The sequence below is a fragment of the Penicillium oxalicum genome, chromosome IV (assembly GCF_001723175.1).
Source record: "Penicillium oxalicum strain HP7-1 chromosome IV, whole genome shotgun sequence".
NCBI classification, from domain to species: Eukaryota; Fungi; Ascomycota; class Eurotiomycetes; order Eurotiales; family Aspergillaceae; genus Penicillium; species Penicillium oxalicum.
In genome coordinates this window covers 2,720,052-2,739,779 of record NC_064653.1, presented here as the reverse complement: position 1 = coordinate 2,739,779, position 19,728 = coordinate 2,720,052, and the positions used below count along the sequence as shown (strand labels likewise).

The 19,728-nt window shown below is 51.8% G+C and overlaps 6 protein-coding genes across 6 annotated transcripts; 3 read left to right on the top strand and 3 right to left on the bottom strand.

Moving 5' to 3' along the window:
• Positions 1-1,197: 1,197 nt before the first annotated feature.
• On the bottom strand, positions 1,198-4,376 carry POX_d05728 (uncharacterized protein; the record flags this gene model as incomplete). The annotated part of the gene is made up of 3 exons (XM_050114568.1): positions 1,198-3,542; positions 3,599-4,178; positions 4,311-4,376. The coding sequence occupies 3 exons, from the start codon at positions 4,374-4,376 to the stop codon at positions 1,198-1,200; spliced, it is 2,991 nt and encodes a 996-aa protein (XP_049969519.1).
• A 1,621-nt stretch (positions 4,377-5,997) lies between these two features.
• Positions 5,998-6,342, bottom strand: POX_d05727 (uncharacterized protein; the record flags this gene model as incomplete). Its single annotated transcript, XM_050114567.1, has 1 exon — positions 5,998-6,342. The coding sequence occupies one exon, from the start codon at positions 6,340-6,342 to the stop codon at positions 5,998-6,000; it is 345 nt and encodes a 114-aa protein (XP_049969518.1).
• A 1,758-nt stretch (positions 6,343-8,100) lies between these two features.
• POX_d05726 (uncharacterized protein) lies at positions 8,101-11,839 on the top strand (the record flags this gene model as incomplete). The annotated part of the gene is made up of 5 exons (XM_050114566.1): positions 8,101-8,261; positions 8,336-8,789; positions 8,861-9,134; positions 9,203-11,575; positions 11,631-11,839. The coding sequence occupies 5 exons, from the start codon at positions 8,101-8,103 to the stop codon at positions 11,837-11,839; spliced, it is 3,471 nt and encodes a 1,156-aa protein (XP_049969517.1).
• A 1,374-nt stretch (positions 11,840-13,213) lies between these two features.
• On the top strand, positions 13,214-13,498 carry POX_d05725 (uncharacterized protein; the record flags this gene model as incomplete). The annotated part of the gene is made up of 1 exon (XM_050114565.1): positions 13,214-13,498. The coding sequence occupies one exon, from the start codon at positions 13,214-13,216 to the stop codon at positions 13,496-13,498; it is 285 nt and encodes a 94-aa protein (XP_049969516.1).
• Positions 13,499-14,693: 1,195 nt separating this feature from the next.
• On the top strand, positions 14,694-17,567 carry POX_d05724 (uncharacterized protein; the record flags this gene model as incomplete). Its single annotated transcript, XM_050114564.1, has 10 exons — positions 14,694-14,816; positions 14,927-15,064; positions 15,138-15,248; positions 15,315-15,461; positions 15,521-15,677; positions 15,746-15,893; positions 15,952-16,246; positions 16,303-16,506; positions 16,575-16,747; positions 16,802-17,567. The coding sequence occupies 10 exons, from the start codon at positions 14,694-14,696 to the stop codon at positions 17,565-17,567; spliced, it is 2,262 nt and encodes a 753-aa protein (XP_049969515.1).
• A 363-nt stretch (positions 17,568-17,930) lies between these two features.
• POX_d05723 (putative oxidoreductase) lies at positions 17,931-19,100 on the bottom strand (the record flags this gene model as incomplete). The annotated part of the gene is made up of 4 exons (XM_050114563.1): positions 17,931-18,133; positions 18,214-18,541; positions 18,607-18,868; positions 18,961-19,100. 4 exons carry the CDS (start codon positions 19,098-19,100, stop codon positions 17,931-17,933), a joined length of 933 nt encoding a protein of 310 aa, XP_049969514.1.
• Between the last annotated feature and the right edge of the window lie 628 nt (positions 19,101-19,728).

Here is a 19,728-nt window from a genome sequence, read left to right as displayed (position 1 = left end):
TTTGCTTGGAGTCAAATCCAATGGAATCAATTGACCCGGTCAATAAGCGATAGTACCTGCTCTGTTTAGTGCTGGGTTTGGGAAGCTATTCCCATACTGTCAGACATTGAGGGGTTCTGCGGCTAAGAGATGGATTCAAGCATACCTAGACGGCTTAAATTCACTTTGAAAAAAAAAGAAAGAATAGAAGGAAAGATTGGCAAATGTTGCAAGAATTATGTTTTGCGCGTCGTATTTTTTGTGGCTGGGGGCTGAAAGCGTAATAAGATGCAATTTATTCCAAGCGTGAGAGCCAGCTTAACATGCCCATGTCTGAAAATTGATGGAGCTTGAGCAGATTCAGGTAAAGAAGATCAAAATTCCGTGATAGTCTGTTGAGAATTGAAAAGATTACAAAAAAGCTGAGGTCGAGACTATCCAGTCGAGAACGAGGCGATATGAGCGCGGATGGGAAGAAGCGGTCAAATTTAATTGCGATGGCTGGGAGACCAGGTAACCGGCCAAGCAGACTAACTGCTATCTATTCCTGTCCCTTCAGTGGACCACTCACATACTCCGCTCTGAGAGTTCTCCAAGACTCCAACTGTAACAGCACCCGTCCTTGCCCAGTGTTCTCAGCTCCTGGCGATCTACTACAAGGTTACTAGAAGTCGACAGCTTGGCTCCTTGAGATAAGTTTGAGTGTCTGCCTACCAATGCAGAAGTTACTAGTCACTATTTTGGACTCGAACAAGAAAGACATCGTATCTGATGATCCACAATTGAAACTCCGCGCTACATGCCTAAACAGACGATCAAAGCAGGTGAGTGAGACGACAAAGACGCGAAAAGAAGGGCCAGCCACAGGATGCTAGGACCCAAAACAAAGTCACCGCAGCGGATGGAACAGGGTATCGACGATAAGTGGTAGAGTAGTACTATGGGCTGGAATGAGCAATGTGTGGAAGAGAAAAAAAAAAGAGAAAAGAACAGATTCAATGCCAGGGTGCATTCCATGGTGTAAATGCAGATCTTGGGAAACGACGTCGGGATTTCGAACCGCGGATCGTTGCGAAACAAACGAGAATCGACGACGGTCCAACAGTACTCTTGGGCAAGAAAGTGAAACCAGAAAAAAAATTAAAAAGAAGCAGCTTCGTTGGAAGAGGCTGTCGGCCAATTTGCCACGATGCCCACACGTGTTGTGTTGTCCACTGTTTAGTTGGCAACATCAGGTGATTCGACCCTCGTTTCACCTTCCGCGGGCGTTTTCTTCTCTTCACCGCCATCAGAATGTGAGACAGCATCAACGTCCTGCGCGGCTGGTGAGGCATCAGTTGCATCCTCATGCTCTATAGCGTCTGCAGCACCTTCGCCAACTTCAGCATCAGCACCATCGGTGGCGTCGGCGTCCGCGGCGGCAGCGGCAGCAGCCTCGGCCTCAGCCTTCTCCATTTCTGCGTTTCGGGCTTGCTGGCGTTCCCAAACTTCCTTGCGAATGCGATCGTCCTTTGCGTTCCGAAGTCGTTCGGCCTCTTCAACACCACCGCTCTTCTTCAACTTTCCTTCTTGCACAAATGTTCCGAGCTCTTTTTGAAACAGGCCAATGCGGCGTGTCTCGAGCTCCTTCTTGCGATTCTTCTCGGCTCTCTCGATGGCCTCAAGGCGACTTTCATGGTTGGGTTGCAGAGCGCGCACTTCGCCTAGAAGGTCGTCCTTGGCCTTCATCGGGTCAACGGTGGGATCAATTCCAAGGGTGCGGGAGGTAGCTCGCAAGGTGACCCCGCCATTCGCAGCCTTCTCCAAAGCTTGTTCTTTGGTCGCTTGTTCCACGAGGGCAAAAGTCTGGGCCGCTTTCTCCAGATCATCCTGCAGATCAGCAGCAAGGTCCTCCTGCATTGTGAGCTGATCCCGCTCTTCGCAGACCTGCTGCAATTCCTTCTCCCAGATTTTGGTCCAGATGGGCTTTTCCCGGCCCAAAAAGTCTTGCATCTTCTTGATTTCCTTCAAAGCTGTGCTGATGTCACGATTGACACCCTCAAGTTGGCGTGGCAGAGGTCGTACACCACGCTGGACCACGTCCTTGCGCAGATCTTCCACAAGATCTTGCAAGTCGTCGACACGGGAAACCAGGCGTTCTGACTCGTCGGCAAGCTCTTTCTTCCCCTTATTGACACGGGCACGACCAGCGTCTCCCTCGTACGTCGCGTTCGCCGCACTCTCGGCAGCCGACTTGACGTGAGTGGCCTTTGCCCGCACAGCCGCCATCGAACTGGTGATATCTGACGTAAAGTTTGAATACGTCTGTCGCAAAACAGCCAGGTCTCGGCGCAGACTTTGGAGCTCGGCGACTTGTGTGCGGTTGCCTGTGAGCAAGGGTTTGCTGCTGCCACTGGGGCTGGCTGACCGAGCAACGGGCATCGAGGGTAACGTAGCCAGGCGAGCCATCTCCTTGGCAGCTTCAAGTTGCCGATCTGAGACCCGCTGAATGGCAGTTCCTTGGCTCTCAAGAACGTCCTTGACGCCTTCCACCAGGTTGCGCACGCCACCAAAGCTGTCGTCAAAATGCTTCTTTACCTCGTCTAGAGTATCGACGTTGAGGACAAGGACTGAACGATCCTTCACATCACCCAAATCCTCCAGCTCGTGCCGAATTCCCGAGATGGGATCTTGAATGTAAATCTCAGGCAAGTCGACGCCGTTGTTGTGGGTGTTCCAGGCAAATTTCTCAATGAAAGCGAGCTGCAGCCGCCCAATAGTCAGTTCGGCGGTCCCGCCGGGAAGCACGTACTTCTTAATTTTACTCTTGTACTGTAAGAACAGGGTTAATTCTTTGCCTGGAGAAGGTTGTTCCACGGAAAATTGAGCTGCGGAAGGCGGAGTTCCCATGATAGGGGGATCCAAGCGTTCGCCTTTGGGAGTTCCAGGCGCTGGGACTGGCGACTGCGAGGGAACCTTCTCAGGGTCGAATGCATCATCGAGCGAGGGACGACTTGGCGGGTTAGGGAAGACGGGCGCTGGCCCGATGGCAGCTGGACCATCTGGGAGAGACTTTCCGGCGGGCAACTCCGGTTGATCAATCAGAGGGGCCGTAGGTGCGGTGTCCTCACTGCTTGCTTGTTCCGGACGCACAGCCGTACTTTTCCCCTCCTCGACCGCCTGTGGTATTTGTACGGCTGCTTGCGCCTGGGCAGTTTTGCCACTTTCCTGCAGGCGATTTGAGGAGCGTTGCCTTGAGTGGGCATACGAGCCTCGCAGACGGACAGCATTCAGGGACTCGCGCACGTCTCGCCCTCGATTCGGAATCGGAGAATTTTGAGTGGGGAGAACAGGGACTCCGCTCGTGGAAGTACCAAGGTGCTTCTGGATCTGATATGCTGAGAATCGACGAGAGGCTCTTCGCTCCAACTCACCACTCCGTTGGAGGGCGCCCAACGCATCCTCTTCCTTTGGAGGCGGTGGAGGGGCGGGGAAGGCTGTCGGGGTCGCTGAAGCGGGTGCAGGCACGGGGCTGGTCTCGGAGTGCTCTCGCTTTCCTGGGACGATGGCTGTGAAAGGATTTGCTGGGTTTCTCGTCGAGTGGCCTCTCGCTCCGAAAAACTTGACCCCCTTGGTTCACCATGGGTGGGCGAGGCACGCGGACCAGCGGCAGTCTCTTCCGCAGATCCGCTGCTCCCATACCTCCGCGTTGGTCGTTTGGGAGAGAAGGACGCTGTCTGCTGGGGCATCGTTGAGGCGGCTGCTTCATCGTATAGTTGACCTATATTGGCCGAGCTGGTCGGAATGCTCCCGGCGCTCGCTTGGCGGCCAGGCAGTCCGGCACGGCCATCTTCCCGCTGTTGTCGAGATCTCAACCGAGCCTGCTTCTTCTTCAAGCCGTGTAGGAGATTGATTATGATGTCGCGAATTTGAGGAAGGTACCTGTCCAAACTCTGAGAGGATGCATCTTGACTGAGAGTATCTTCGAGAATGCTGCGTAGAACGTCGGGCACGGGACCGAGATCCGAGGTTTCCACTCCGATTGCGTTGAACGCGCGACAGGCTAGATTGAACTCATATCCCAGGCGAACATAGACATCTGATACTTCGGTCTCGGTGGCTTGTTTGCGTGACCACTGGGTCAAGGTCTCGAGAAGTTGTTTCGTTGCGACGAGGAGATGTGTGACACTTTTTTCGATTTGTGAGATTTGCTTATCGGGCTAGAATGAGCATATTGTTAGAACCGACTTGATGGCGAGGTTGTCTGGCGCTCGCTCAGAGAGAGAGAGAAAGAGAGAGTGTGTGTGAGGCCTAAGATTGCATCAAACCACAGCCATTGATCATCGACTTACAACACTCTTAGCTGACTGCGACCGTCCAGCGGTGGCCGACGAACTGCGACCAGAAGCGGAAGCCATCAGTGCTCTGACGCTGTCGGGAGGAGTTGTGGGGAAGACTGGAAGAGGCCCTCCAGGAGGAAGCGTGGACAAGTAAATATGGATGCGCGGCCGGAACCCGCATAGAAGTTGGGTGGATAAGCGAAAGTGCTGGGGGGAGGGGAGATGGTGCCAAGCTGAAAGAGGGAATGACGCCCCCAGCCTCCCGGCGGATTAATGGAGGAGCGCCCGTGCAATGAACCACTTTGTGTCCTCGGCGAACAAGTGCAAGCGAACTGACCGCCTCTCACGATAGACGGTCGAAAGATTGGAAATACCAGTACGGGTCGGTGGTCACTGATCCCTGTTCCACCGATCACAGTCACACGCTTCATTGGGAGGCTTGTATTATGGTCAGATGAAGACAGCGTATCACAGCCCTTGCTTGACCAAGGGTGTGACGGTGGGCGCTGGATGAACTGAGCTCTTAATCAGATTGGTCTCGAGCCAGTAGTGCGCGACTCCTACTGATGATGGGAGAGCCTGTAGGAGCCGAGGAGGTAGTTCCAATGGATGTCGACAGCACGCATAGTTGGGTGGCAGCCATCATCTTGTACAAATGACAATCTCACCGAGTCACACAAGAACCCAGCTCGATGTTCAGGGTTCCCGCCTCAGGCTTTCAGGCAGCTTGATTCTCTGAGGTTGGGCAGGAATTCTGCCAATCCACCAAATTATCCGAATTTCATTGCTTAGCTTCTTCTTGGGCCTGATCATTCAATCACAAGCTAGTGTTTCATTCCTGAGAACACAGAAGAAGTGGCTACTATTGGTTTACATAAATCCAGGCTACTAGTCTGTACTGTAGTGCCGCTCATATCGATGTGGAAAAAGGGACATTCCTTGCAGGGCTTGCAATATAGCCTTCACCCTCACCTCCTACTGCCACGAATCTGACTGACAGCATTACGTTCTGTGCGCATTCTCCAGTCTTGCACTATACCCTGTATTTTCAGAAATTTTGTTGAGTGTTCCGTCATCCTGCGAATAGCATGGACTCGTGACCTGATCGAGCTTGTAGTATACTTGCAGGTTCTAAACCAGGAGTGGTCACAATGATGCCATAAATAGATTACATAAAGGGCACTAGTATCGTAACCCAGTCGAATGGATTCGTAACGTATTGAGATCCTTCTCGGCTCTTCCCGCCTCCGCTTTCTGGGCCTCACCCCTCTTCGACTTGACCCTTGGTAGCAGATGCGAGATCGTCTGGATCTAGTTTGCGGACCAAAACACCGTGAACATTTAACCCTCAAAAAATGTACAGAGTGAATGTGTTTCATTCCTATCGAAGCCGTGGGAAATTCTTTTCTTCAATATGACGGAGAATCTGATAGACTTCCCTGAACATCTCGAACGTGAGATCTATAAGAGCCTGGTCAGGTTTCAAGGCTTCCCCGTCAGGTGCCAGATGAATCGAGGGGGGCTTTGGGTATGTCTATAGCTCCAAGCCCTGTCTCTCAGTCCTTGAATCATCCGTTAAGAAACCTCCGGTTCATGAACAATCACGAGCAGATGAATCACTCGGTCTTTATTCGATTCGAGCGAATAGAAAAGCTAACAAAAAGCATTGGTCGATTTCGTTTACTGATACAGAAGGTACTCACGGGTGAAAGATTCTTCTAGCATTTGGAGTCAACAGTGCTGATAAAGTTGATCGGCCGCGGCGCGATACCAAATATGAGTTTGCGATAATTGTTGATCGTAGTCTGATCAGGAGTGTAAAGTTCTGTGTCACGGTGGGCATGAGCCGAACCCTATCCATTGTCCGCACCTCCTCGAATGCACTGATCCCTTCCTCCATCATCTTGTCGTTCTTCGGGCCGTATCGTGTGCGGAGAAAGATTGGGGCAATGATGCCAAATTCTGACAATTGCCACACTTTCTTGCAAAGCTCGCTCGACCGCCAGGCACGAAAGATCAGGTCAATTTCTTCCACAGTGGGCATACGGGGTGGCGGTGCGCCATGGTTGACCGGATCTCATTCACGGGGGATCTCATCTACATTGATGAATTGCCGAATTAGGCGAAGGCGTTGTTGGCTAGGGGGCTCTGCTACGGCAAAGTCCCAGCATCTCTGCAGGATATCAGCGGTCTCCCCGAGGAGCCTCATCTACGGGAGAGATGTGTGATCATGTATTGCTCGATGGGCAGTTCGCCCCATCCTGACCAAAATTCGAAATCATGTCGTTGATATGGTGAGGGCAGACGAGGTGATCTTTGAAGGAGGGTGGGAGGGGATGAGGCAGGATGACTCGCAGATGCAGAACAGATCAAGGATGGTCTACTAGTATGTAGTCAACGAGGTCAATAGCCTGACTTAACTGTACCTTGAGTAAGGGTACCCGTCGCTCAGTCAACTTAATTGGTCTACTAAACTTCACAAGTGCGGCCCTGAGAAATCTCAGCATGTATGGGGGAGTCGGGCTGCTAGTGATTTCGCCGCGAGTATTTTCAAGGCCTAATAACAAGGGCTACTACCCCGATTCTGGAGCCTGACCATCTTTTCGTTCATTCGGGATCTTTCTCTAGCTCTCACTAGTGCACATTGCAATAGCTGACTTCTGCGCGATAGTACATTGTACACTATTGAATATTGTGCTGTAGAAATTGTCATCAGCCTATCATGGAAAGAACTAAAAATTTCCTTGGGTTGCCCATTGAGAAAACCAATGATGTTTTTTTGTGTCAAATGGACCCAGCTCGCCGACACCCATTTTTTCCATTGACTCTTATTCTCTTATGAGGGCTGGATTGCTAATAACTTTCCTCTGGGCTTTTTCTCAACTGAGCTTTGCATCATTTCTCGTATTTTCCTTATTTCGGTGGATTTGAAGAGGTGTGGAAATTTCTTCTTTGTGATAGATCATGTCTGGTGTGCTTCTGAAAGTAGTGCCATTACATATTCAGGGACGGGACCTCGGAATTTCAAGGATGCTATATGTTCCTTCGTCCCTTGCTGAAGTCTGAAATTCAATCGATGATAAAGAACATATCATCAGAGATTCATACATATATAGTCAAGGGTACTTGACGACCTTTAGTACTATCATTTCAATGTGCCTGTGATTTAATAGTCTCAAAAAGTGCACACTGACTTTAGGTACTGGATCTATACATACTGGCAGCGTCGCCGTTTCAATTACAGAAGACTTTGGGCCAGCAGAACTACCAGGAAGAGGTCTGATTGGCCTCTCAAACAGTCAATTGCGACAGAGTCCGGCGGAGTACAACTGGAGTTCACGTACATCCATCCTCGTCCGACATAACAATACCGTATGTATGACCATTACTCTCTGTCTGTACGTATCATATCCTCCACGGCCACCTTATCTACTCCACTGATCCACCCGCTGGTAACTTTCACCTCTTTCCCCAAACAGTCGATCGACTCCATTATTCACAGCTTTCTTTCACATCAGCCAGCGTCGTTCTGGCGAAAGTCTCTGCGAGTCTGCTCTCATCCGCTATCTCAACCTCTTGGCCTTACGATTTGAAGTGATCTGGAATCTTGTGAACCCTCGACGCTGAATTTTGTGGCCTTTTTGTTTCGATAGTCTATCCCCGCCAAGTCCCCCCTCTGGTTTCTGGCCTGAGTCCTGTTTGCGCAGGCGGTGTACTGTGGGAGAGCCCATCCTCACGGCTGTCCGCCGAGCTCAGTTCCACAACACCAGTCTGCCCTCACGCACGACACTGGAGGCAACTAATGGCTTCCACTTTGAATTCGGTGCCGGCTGCGAACAGCAACTCTGGCAGTAATGTCAGCAACTCTTCACATGCCTCCAGCAGGCCCTCACTGAGGTCCAGCGGCAACTCCAAAGGAGATGGTCGCCGCCAGTCCGGAAGTCCCGTGGACGGTGGTCAACGGTACGTATTGAAGAACAATCGCTCCACCTTGTGCTCTATATTGTCTCCATTCCTCCCTGTCCTCTGTCAGCTAGCGACAATTATTTCGTCATCGTGGGATTCGTTCGATCCGCGCACTCACGGGCTGATCCAGCATTGCCTGGGTTGTCTACAGCCTGCCAGCTTATCACGTTGCTGTCGGTGTCTTCCAAGGCCCGATGGGCTTACACACAGCTCCGTGAGGGCTTCCTGTCTTTCTGTTGGGGCCATCTCTTTGAAACTGACCACCTTTCTCCCTTCTTCCGCGAAACCCATCCCAAGTTTGTTCGAGCGTCAGCTAACTTTTCCAATCTGAACTATCACAGGCGCACAAACTCCCACAAAGCCTGGACCCAGGGGACCAACCCAATCACTCAACGCTCCTCCTTTGCTTCTCCTAATGGTGCCGGGAACCGACAAACTGGCTCTCCTCGCCCAGGCCAAAAGGAGTCCAACACACCCGACAGCCATGCCCATGACCGTCTGCTGTTTCTGTTCGCCAGCTTCATCGTAAGAGATGCCTGATAACGACTACCTATATATCCATTTTATTAACAATATGGTTCTCCGTCGACATTCAGGGCCTTTATGCAACCATCACCACAAAGGGTGGGGAGAAGTATACCGGCATATTCTCCTCTTCCAATTTGGAGGCAACTGGTTCCTCTATTGTGCTGAAGATGACGCAACGAGTCTCTTCTGAAACCCCAAACAAGACGAACGGCGTGAGCGAGTCGACAGTCTCCTTCATCGGTGCTGCTCCGGAACACAGCATGGCCTTTGATATCAAGGATGTGGTGGACATCTCTGTGCCTAAGGTGGCTCCCGCTGACCTGTCCTTGAAGGAATCAAATGGTAAATCCTTCAATTTGAAAAAGATTGTCCTTGTTTGAGGCTTCGCTAACGGCTTGTTACTGGCTCAGGAACCGGCGGTTTCAGAACAGATGCTGATATCTCTGGCAATTTGGCGATGCGAGAGCGCACCCTTAAGCGATGGGAGCCATCTGAGCACGATGTGGATATGTCTTTGGAAAGCACCGCAAGCGACTCCAAAGGATGGGATCAGTTTGAGACAAATGAGCGTCTCTTCGGTGCAAAGACCAGCTATGACGAAAACATCTATACGACACGCATTGACCGCAGTGATCCTAACTATCGTCAACGACAGGCGGAGGCTGCTCGGATTGCGGCTGAAATTGAAGGCACGGAAGTGGAAAATGTGCACATGCGCGAGGAAAGAGGACTAGTAGCGCCAGATACTGGTGACCAGGACGAAGAGGACAAGTACAGTGGTGTGCAGAGGGAGAGCAAGGGCTTCCCACCACTGGTTTCCGGACAGCCGAACAAGTACATGCCGCCTGGTCGTCGACAAGCCGCAGCACAGCCTGCAGTGCCGGCCAAACAAACACCCACAACCTCGCCTGCCCCTGCACCGCAAGCCAAGGAACAGGCTAAAGAGGTGCCGTCCACAGAGAAAGCCGTAGTTGCGGCAGCTCCGAAAGCATCTATCGAGGCGGAGCAGAAGGTGGAATTGTCGAAGCCTGCCCCCGCTGTCGCGGTTCCTTCTGCCACCAAGCAGCAACGCCAAGTTCCCGAGAACGCTACTGCCAATGTTGAGACGGAGGTGCTTGACCATTTCCGTCAGTTTGCGAATAGCGAAAAGTTGAAGATGCAGGAGCGACGTCGCAATCAGGCATCCTACGACCGCACCGTGAAGTTGAATGAGTTGATGAAATTCTCAAAGAACTTCAAGCTGTCCACTCCCGTGCCGAAAGACCTGGTTCCCATCCTCGCGAAGGACCCGCACAAGCAAGAGGCCATTATCAGCCGAGCTAAGCAGTCGGAGGACTCACCCTCGCCCCAGCCTCCCGCGCAAGTTCTTGAACAGAAGCCTGCGGTGCGAGCTACTGGCCCCACGGGTGCAGCTCCCCCCACGGCTCCTGCGGACCGACACAACTTTCCCCGTGGTCGCCAGGGCTATCCCCCTACCGGTCCTTCGGGCAGTGGGGGTAACACGAGATACCCTCAGCAGCCTTTGCAACCAAATCGTCCTGCAACTGGAATGCTCAGCCACCGGCTTGCCGATAATCTCCAGCAGCGAAAGGGTGCCGCTTTAGGTACTGTTCCGGCACCTCTCCCTGTTCAAGACGCTCGGGCGCCACCTACTGGTCCGGCCAGTGAACAATCCCACGTCACAAGCCCTGCCAAGAGCCAGTCCTCTACCATGGCCAATGCCACATCACGATTCAACGTGCGGGCTATGGAGTTCAAGCCTAACCCAGCAGCAAGCACATTCACCCCTGGCGGCCCTGCCCCCACGGCGCCAGGTGGTGCACCCAGCGCCGTGAGTGCAGCCAGCCCCTCTCGAAACGCCTCTGTGTCTCGGGCCGCAACACCATCCGCTTTCTTTGGTACCAAGAAACCGCAACCGATTTCAGAGAGACCATCAATAGATGATGGTTTCAACCCAATCAAACGAATGAAGAAGGAGAGCGCAGAGGCTGGAGAAAACAAAGGCTTCTCCAACGGAGGCATTCCTCCCCCTTATCGGACCGGTCCCACTTGGGATGTCCCCCAAGGCAACGAAGAAAAGAGCTTCGAAGCAATGTTTAAGCAGCCGACGGCATTGCCCTCGGTCTCGCCACAAGGACGGTCTATTTCTAGCAACCCCAGCTTGCCTCAACAGCACCAAATTCCTTTCCACTTCACGCCAGGCAACCCTGGCATGCCTCCCTCATCTGGTACACCAAGTGGCCCTCACGTGCATCCCGGTCCTCACGGACCTGGCCCTCATTTGGAAGATCACCATCGCATGCAGCTGTCTGCCTCTTCGTCGCAGGTCTTCCCATCGCCTCGCATGGGTCAGAGCCACGTAGGGTATCATTCGCCCATGGCTCCTCATGCTCAATTGGCATTTGGGCAGCCGATCCCACAATTTTATGGAGGACCTCAGCCAGGGCACATGAGGCACTATCAAAGTGGACCTCAATTTTCCGGACCCCAGGCCGGAATGGGTGCTCCGATGATGGTCCAAAATCCGTCTAGTGGGCCTTACATGGGCATGCCTCAGGGCATGTCACCGTACAACCAACAGATGCAGATGTATTCCCCTTCACCCAGTCATGCTTATCCTCATGTGCCTCCACCTCAGCCTCATAGCGGTTACCCTAGCCCCAGCCGTGGTGCGCCGATGATGATGCATCAAAACTCGCAGTCTGGTCAGCCACCGCAGCAAATGATGTTTATGTCGCCAGGCCAGCCCGGTCAACCTGGATTTGGCACCCAACCGAACCACAGTAAGACTCCTTTCTTTGATAAGTCTTGATTCGGTCACTTATTCTCTTTGGCCAGTGTCCTCTGCTCGTGGAGGATATCCTCAACAACAACCTCAGTTCTCTTCTAGCCCTCACCAGGGCCACCACTTCCCACCTAGCCATCGAAACTCCACCAATGGTTTCAACCAGACTCCCCAGATCTCCCACCAAGCGCTGCCGTCCAACTCTCCGGCCAATACGAGCACTGCCCCTCACACCGTGGAGACTGCCGATGAACGCAAATGATGAAAGTCTTGCAGTAGGATATCGAGGCTAGTACCAGTATGATTATCTCTGCTGAGCGACCCTCTCACCTCAGCTCTCAAGCGCCTTGACATTGGTTGCGACAATCACCGAAAGGCTGTCAAGGGGTCGGTCGGTTCATCTCCTGGCATTAGCCAGTATTCATATCCTCGCCTGTGTCGTTCCTGGCGAATAGCTATGACAAGTGTTGTTTCGGAGAGCGATATCTTGGGAATAGTATTGACTGGTCAGGTCTTCTCCTCCTGTGATTGTCTTCCCTCTGTCTAACTCTTTTCGAGCAGGTTCAGGCACGTCTAGCCCTAGCCACATTCCGCTTACCATTCCGATGGATTTGGTCTTTACCGCTTGGATGGGTGCATGGGAAGCACGCTTATGAAGCGTTCGGCGACATCCTCTCTTCTACATGCCAAGCCATAACTATAATGCGGAAATGAGCTTTGCCATTCAAGTGACTACTGTCCGTGCTGGAGATCTTCTAGTTGCTGTAGACTGTGGTTCTCACGCTCTTGTGTTGGATGCCAAGCGCCTGAGATCGCGTCGCCTGAAATGTCCTCTTTTATGTTCGTGATTTCTTCTCAAAGAAACATTTTCTGCTACCAGTCTTTATCTTTCCAATGGTCCAGGATCAAAGTATGCTCCGGAGCCACCCAGCCTGAAGAAGGGGAGAAGGAGCGAGGGACGGCAGCTACGACGGGAAAGAAGCGGCAACCTGTTGGGGCGATGCGAATGAGACGGCTGCGTGCCTTCGGAAGGAATCCGCGGATAGATTCAACGATAGTCGCTTGTACTTGGAATTCGAGTCGCACAAAATATGCTACGTCCAGGGAGTCGTCACTCAGGAGCAGCCACATAGATCCCACACACGTTACAACATGTATTACCATAGAAGATTTGCTATAAGAAGTTTTCCTATGGGTTGAATGTACTAGAGCAATATTTTTCAGGGATCTGTCAAAAGCGATCCAGTAGAGACAATAGCACAGCATGGCCGGTGGCGCATTTCTTTGAAAATGCAGAGGCAAGATCTAGACTATATTTGAGCTGGTTCTGTTATTTTCCCCGTCTTCGTTATCAAGTCAACTCCAACCTCGGTATCCGCGTGCCGCAAGATACTGTACCTGTGTGCATGGGCGAAATCGAGTGTCGCTAATGCCTGGGATCCGCTGGCGCTTGTGACGGAACGTTTTCAGTTGAGGACCAGATTTCGAAGTTAGTGATGCATGTAACGAGATTTATTGCCTATTCTGGGTCTGTATCGATACAGAAGATCGCCGAGTTAATCCACTTTTCTTGCTGGCGACTGCAAGCTCGATACCCTTTTCCCCCCCCAAAGTCAGTCTTGGATCACTCGAAGTAATGCACAAACAACAATTGACCGAGCTCATCGGTTCTCCTCAGGTCTTTTCAGTTTCTTATTTGGTCGTCATTCAGGCCTCAAGAACAACATCTGCCACTCGCTGGACCGCGGTGCTTTGGCCTCTCTTCAGACGTCAGTCCACCGCCGTCAAGCATCGCCAACACAATGAATCTGGAGGCTCCAAATCCCACGCTTATCTCCAAATCCCTGCGCAGTCCACACCCAACAAGCCCAATCCACTCACGGGAATCCCAACCAGTCACTGCCTCCACTCGGTCACGTAAGCATCCCTATTTCGTAGCAGCGAGAACCAGCAACGAGCATCTCTGTCAACCGCAGCCATTAGTTCCATTTAGGCCCTCATGGAAGTAAAGCGAGCCCAGGAACCCCAGAAGGCGGCTGCACAAAGTCCCCCGTGGACCAGAGGCCCACCGTGGGGTTTGTGATGATTTGCACACGAGAAGTCGCAGAGAATCGGAGTCCTCTGTTCCTTCGCCCAAGGTCGTCACATTTTCAAATTCCGAGAGGGAAACGAACTTTGTGCCCTGAAGCAAGGGAAGCCATGTTCTCGGGCTTAGACCTTCTTGCCTTGGTCGTGTGTCTGCACGAAATAGTGATGAAAGCATGCCCGAGTAGTGATGAGGTGTCGACGAGCGAAAAGGACCAGTTGGGAAAGAGTGGATGGGTGCTGGATGCTCCGGGCCATGGATTCCACGGAGGTCAGGGTGAGTCCTCAGACATGGACAGCTTGGGAGATATGAAGAGTGACATGGAATTCAGATATTTCCCCCCGAGAATATGTGCAAATGCGGCCGACACTCTCTAGCATGAACAGACATCCTTGAAAAGTTGAGTACCTTCGGTCACTTTACGCAAGGGCGTTGTAGTTCTCAAGAATGCGCAGTCTGACCTTTTACCAGGTTCGCATCACAGGAGAAGGAGCACGCGTCTCAGGTGCTTGTATGTTGTAATATATAGGAAGATGCAGGGCCGCAAATACGCACCTGTCAACTTGTCCTCCCGATATGGCCATCATATGATCGATGTTGAATTGGGACCAGGGTGTGAGCCGTGGTGGTGAACCTCGGGCGCAAGTCGGCATCAAGACCGCGACACGAGAGCAAATGCGAAGTGGAGAGAGAATGACGAAGGGCGAATGCGGCGGATGACGGCCCAAATCAACGTGGTGGACCCCCCGTGGCCCCCTTTGCCTGAGGCCGCCTTAAGCTTCCGCGCGATAAGGTGGGGGGTTGGCGCATCAACAATTAAATGGAAGACAACCCCCGTCACATAAGCCACGGCTGGCTTGGAATAGACTCAGGTACGCCGGAGTGATAAGAATCATCACATCCTCTGCAACAGCTGAAGAAAAGTATTGCCAGTTCAAGGATTTGGATCATCTTCTTTCCCCTCGACCATCGTTCGCAGCTATCCACTTCGAACCACTATCCGCCTCAAAGTGGCCAGCGCATCGCTTTGATGGACTTCCTCAAGTCAGCCGTCGCGTCTGCCATCGCGAAAGGCAGTTCCTTTCCCGTTTCACTGGGTGATAGAGTGGACATTGGCGACTCTATCTGGGCGCTGCATAATGGAACAAGACGAGTATGTGACCAGGTGCTGTCTTTTACGTTTGAAGGGTGGCCTCGAAGCCAAATCTCACGAGACAGAGTGACGGCTCGATATACTGACGATACTTTTCTGACTTCGCGCAGGAAGATGGCTCCAATTGCAGTGTCTTCACTTTCGATATTGCGGCGAACAAATCTCGACTACCTCTCGCGAAGAATGCCGTGCGCAAGTCAAGAACATTGCGGCACCCGGGTGTGATCAAGGTCTTGGATACGATCGAAGTGCGTGATAGAAGCCGAGAAATTAAGAAGATATTTTCATGCATTTGGAGGCATGAGACTGATTGGGGAATAGAATGAGACGAATCTTTACATCATCACGGAAAGGGTGGTTCCGCTTCAATGGCATGTGAAACGACGCAGCATCAGCGAAGAGACCGCAAAATGGGGGATATACGCGATCTCGGTGAGCCCAACCCTCCGATTATAATCTCGCTTGGTGAAACTTTCTGACGGTGTGACATGTGTGGAGTCAACGCTTAAATTCATCAACGAAGATGCATCCTCGGTACACGGCGCCGTCCGTGCATCCTCGATCTATACGAGTGAAAGTGGAGAATGGAAGCTTGGTGGATTCGATATTCTGAGCTCCATGAAAGAGGACGATGCGGTAATCTACGTGAGTCGTCTTTGAGAGGAGAGTCTGACACGGTCCTCTGTGCTTACACCTACTGCAAGACATACGGAAGCCTTGTACCTGATGCAGCCCGCTTCACCCCGCCAGAAGTCACAAAAGGTGGCTGGGAAGCCATCAAGCGCCATCCACTGGCCGCAGTGGACGCCTACGGTCTTGGAATTTTAGTCTTCGAGGTTTACAACGGCAACTTCGCCGGGGGTGATCAAGTCGGCAGGACAACAAATATTCCTCCAAAGATGCACACAAGCTACAGCGACTTTGTGCAGCAAACCCGAAATTACGACTCAGCCCAGCACACTTTGTAGAGCAAGGCAAGAAAGAGGGTGGCTTCTTCCAAACACCTCTAATTCGACTGACGGAGGACATGGCGAATTTGGGGCTCAAGACTGAGGCCGAGCGCGACGAATTCATCAAGTGAGTCCTCTTAAGATGTCGAGTGGACCTTTGATTGCAGGGCTGATCTCGCAACTAGCGAACTCGATAACCTGTCCGACGATTTCCCGGAGGATTTCTTTAAGATGAAAGTCCTTCCCGAGCTGCTAAAGTCGGTCGAGTTTGGCGGCGGTGGGCCCAAGGTGCTCAGCGCCATCTTGAAAATCGGATCAAAGCTCTCAGCAGATGAATTCAACGCAAAAGTGACACCCGCAATTGTTCGGCTCTTTGGAAACCCTGACCGTGCCATACGGGTATGTCTGTTAGACAATCTACCGCTGATGATTGACAACCTGCCGCAGAAGGTTGTGAACGACAAAATCTTCCCGCAAATGGTAGGCAGCCTCGCAGTAATCTTTCGCAAAGAGGCTTCAACTAACATGTCTTCCAGACGACTGGTTTCACAGATGTTGCTCCTGTGGTTCGTGAACAGACTGTCAAGGCAGTCTTGCCGATCATCAACAAACTCAGTGACAGGGTCATCAACGGAGACTTGCTCAAATTTTTAGCCCGCACAGCAAATGATGAGCAACCTGGTATCCGCACTAACACCACAATCTGTCTGGGTAAAATTGCCAAGAATCTGGGACAAAGTGTGCGTGTCGACTTCTCTGCGAGGAAACAAAATCAAATCATGGTGTGCCTGGGCTAATAGTTCGGCAGACTCGCTCCAAGGTACTCATTGCCGCATTTGGTAGATCTATCAGGGATCCATTCGTCCATGCACGAAACGCCGCTCTGCTTGCTCTGGCTGCCACGATAGACTCATTCACGGAAGAAGATTGTGCGGGCAAGATTCTTCCAGCAATCTGCCCGGCGCTTCTGGATAAGGAAAAGTAAGATTGAGGCGGAGCCAGATCCCTGTTACTTTCTTTCTAACATGGCTGTAGGCTCGTGCGCGATCAAGCCAACAAAACCCTCGATCTGTATGTTCAGCGTGTGCGAAAAGCGGCCAGCACCATGGCCGAAACAGTTATCCCACCACTCACCCAGTCTACCAACGAACCCACTAAATCAGATGCCCGCATCGGAAACTCGACCGACAAATCCTGGGCTGGATGGGCCATTTCATCTTTCACTAATAAGCTTGCTGCCGCAGACGGCCAAATTGCAACCGCGGCGGCCCCTACAAAGGCTGTGGAGGAAATTCCACGGCCCGCCTCTGTCCCACATCCCGTCAATCTTTCGCAGTCTTCTCAGGCTGAGCCTATCAACAGGTCCCTCCACAAAGTTACACATCCTTTGGCACGATCTCAGTCAGATAGACCCGCTCCTGTGGCTCAGGAACAAGATGACTGGCACGATGCCGACGAGGGAGAGGATGTCTTCGATGCTTGGGGCGCAATCAATGAAGACGATGAGCAAGCCATGGATCCTTTCCCCGAAGCTGTGGCTTCTCCAAAGCCGTCTTTATCGGATTCCACATCGAAAGCATCCGCTGTTCCTTACGATGACGGCGGCGAACCTGACTTTGCAGGCTGGTTGGCTGCGAAAAGCCAGGCGAAGACAAAGAAGCCTCTGCCGAAAGGATTATCCAAACCTTTGACTACAGGAAAGCCAGCTGCCAAACCTAAACCCGTCGCTTCTTTGAAGAAAATCGACACGAAGCCCAAGGACGAGGATATTGAGGATGGATGGGGCGATGCTTGGGACTGAATGCCGAGCAACAGCATTTAGAGTATACTGTGAGCTTATTCCAACTGTCTGTCTCGCATGGAGAGGTCTTTGCATTGTGTTTATAGAATCAAGAACATGCCTTATACCCTGTCATTGAACCCGGTGTTTTAAACGTCTGCCAGACTCAAATATTTTACGGCTTCTAGTCGTTGTGAAGTTGAAACTATATTGGAGCCTGGGTCTTAGCTCAAGGTGCTGCACGGTCCCTGGGCATTCACGTGTTGCTTAGTCTGGTCGCATTGTACGCAGTCCTGGGTTGAGACCGATGTAGAGCTCGAGCAAATGGGCAGGATCGGGGGGTCCTTCCACGCCCGAGCAAATACAACTGACGTCTCGCCCGTCTCATAGCTGTTTGCCGTCGAGATCAGTGAAAAAGTCTCGTCCAAAGTCCCCACTGCTATCGTTGAAGCGAAGCTTTCTATCAAGGTGTTGAATCTTTTCCATGTCACGCGGGCTCAGTCGAAAATCGCCTTTGAGATTGCTTTGAATGCGAGACGGGGTCTTGGACTTTGGAAGCACCGAATGCCCCTGCGTCACACCCCAAGCTGCCGTGGTTTCGTCGAGTTTCAAATCAGCCACATTTTATTCTATCGCCATGTGATCATCAGAGCCTGGCGGAACCCACCTAGAGTCACTTGAGGTGCGCTTTTATCATACTGCTTGCCAATTTCAGCGAGGGTCGGTTCTTCAATCAATTTGCCCACAGCGCCCTTGGCTTGATAGAGTTGATTCTGATTACCAAGTGGCGAGTAGTGCGTGATATGGATGCCCCTCTGTCGATGCCACGCAGCGAACGAACGCTGCTGGAGCCAGGGATGACACTCCATCTGATGGACCGCCGGAACCACGGAGGTGTTCTCCAGCAACCGCTCCATTTCCGCGTGAGAAAAGTTGGAGACGCCGATTGCTTTGACCTTGCCCGTGTCCAAGAGCTTTTCCATGGCCTTGTATGTCTTGGGTTCATGTCAGCGAATTTCCGCCAAACTGATCTTCCACAGAAAGTATTGCGATTCCTTACGTCGACAAAGTCAATCTCCTCCAAGACGAAATTGTTGTCTTTTTTGGGAAAGAGATCCTCGCCGCGCTTCCAAGCAACGGGCCAATGAACCAGGTATAAGTCAACATAGTCCATCGCTAGATCATCGAGCGATTGCTGGAGTGCTGCTGGAACATCGTCCGGGTGATGCTGGTGATTCCACAACTTGGTCGTGACGAAGAGCTCATGACGTGGGATGCCACTTTTCTTGATGGCTTTGCCAACGGCTTTCTCGGTGAGATATCTGGTCTCTCGCGTCGGCATTAATGACCGATATTTTCATTGATAGGGAGAGGTAGAGGGGGGGGGGGGTAAGCTAAGGCATCGATCACTCACACTCTGGCCGTGTCTATATGTCGATACCCAGCTTTCAGAGCCTCAGTCACGGCGTCTTCCTGGGCTTGTTCGTCTTGCCATGTGCCAAACCCAATGGCCGGGATTTCGGCGCCGGTATTGAGTTTGAATCTAGTCGGCATCGTGAGTATTGATCTGAAAGACCCTTAGAGATGGAGAAAGAGTTTTTGAACCAAGTCAATCATCACACTTTGTCGAGACGTCAGTTTGACACGGCAAGGCATTGCTGGAAAGGACTTCCGCGAGTTGACATATGGGTCGGCATGGTACGTAGAGTCCGAATCCAAGGAATGGGATTGAAGTCCTTTCAGTGACATGAAACCTCGTCAGGTAGTACTACGGCCCTGGATCAAATGCCGCAGGCTGTCATGATGCAGGATCTCAGTTGGAGTCTGCCTCTTATAGATTTTACTTTTGTTCCGCTTCGTGTATATCTGCGCCATCTCGAGAATGTCCGCAAATAATTGACAATTTCATATTTTGGTAGTGCGGAAAGATTTCTGTGCACTTCTGCTTCCAGCGCTCACAGACTCCAAGTTCTCATTGATCGGTCGCATCACGGGACGAGTAGACACTAGGCACTGCGGCGAAAGAGAATGGTCTTGTAGATCACGGTCTAGCCACAAATCATGATGCTACTGACAAACTCTCAGACTCTTGAGGGGTACATCCACATTCATCAAAGATATCGTGAAACTCAAACAGCGCCCCTGTTCGCCAGACATCCTCGTAACGGATCAAGCATACTTG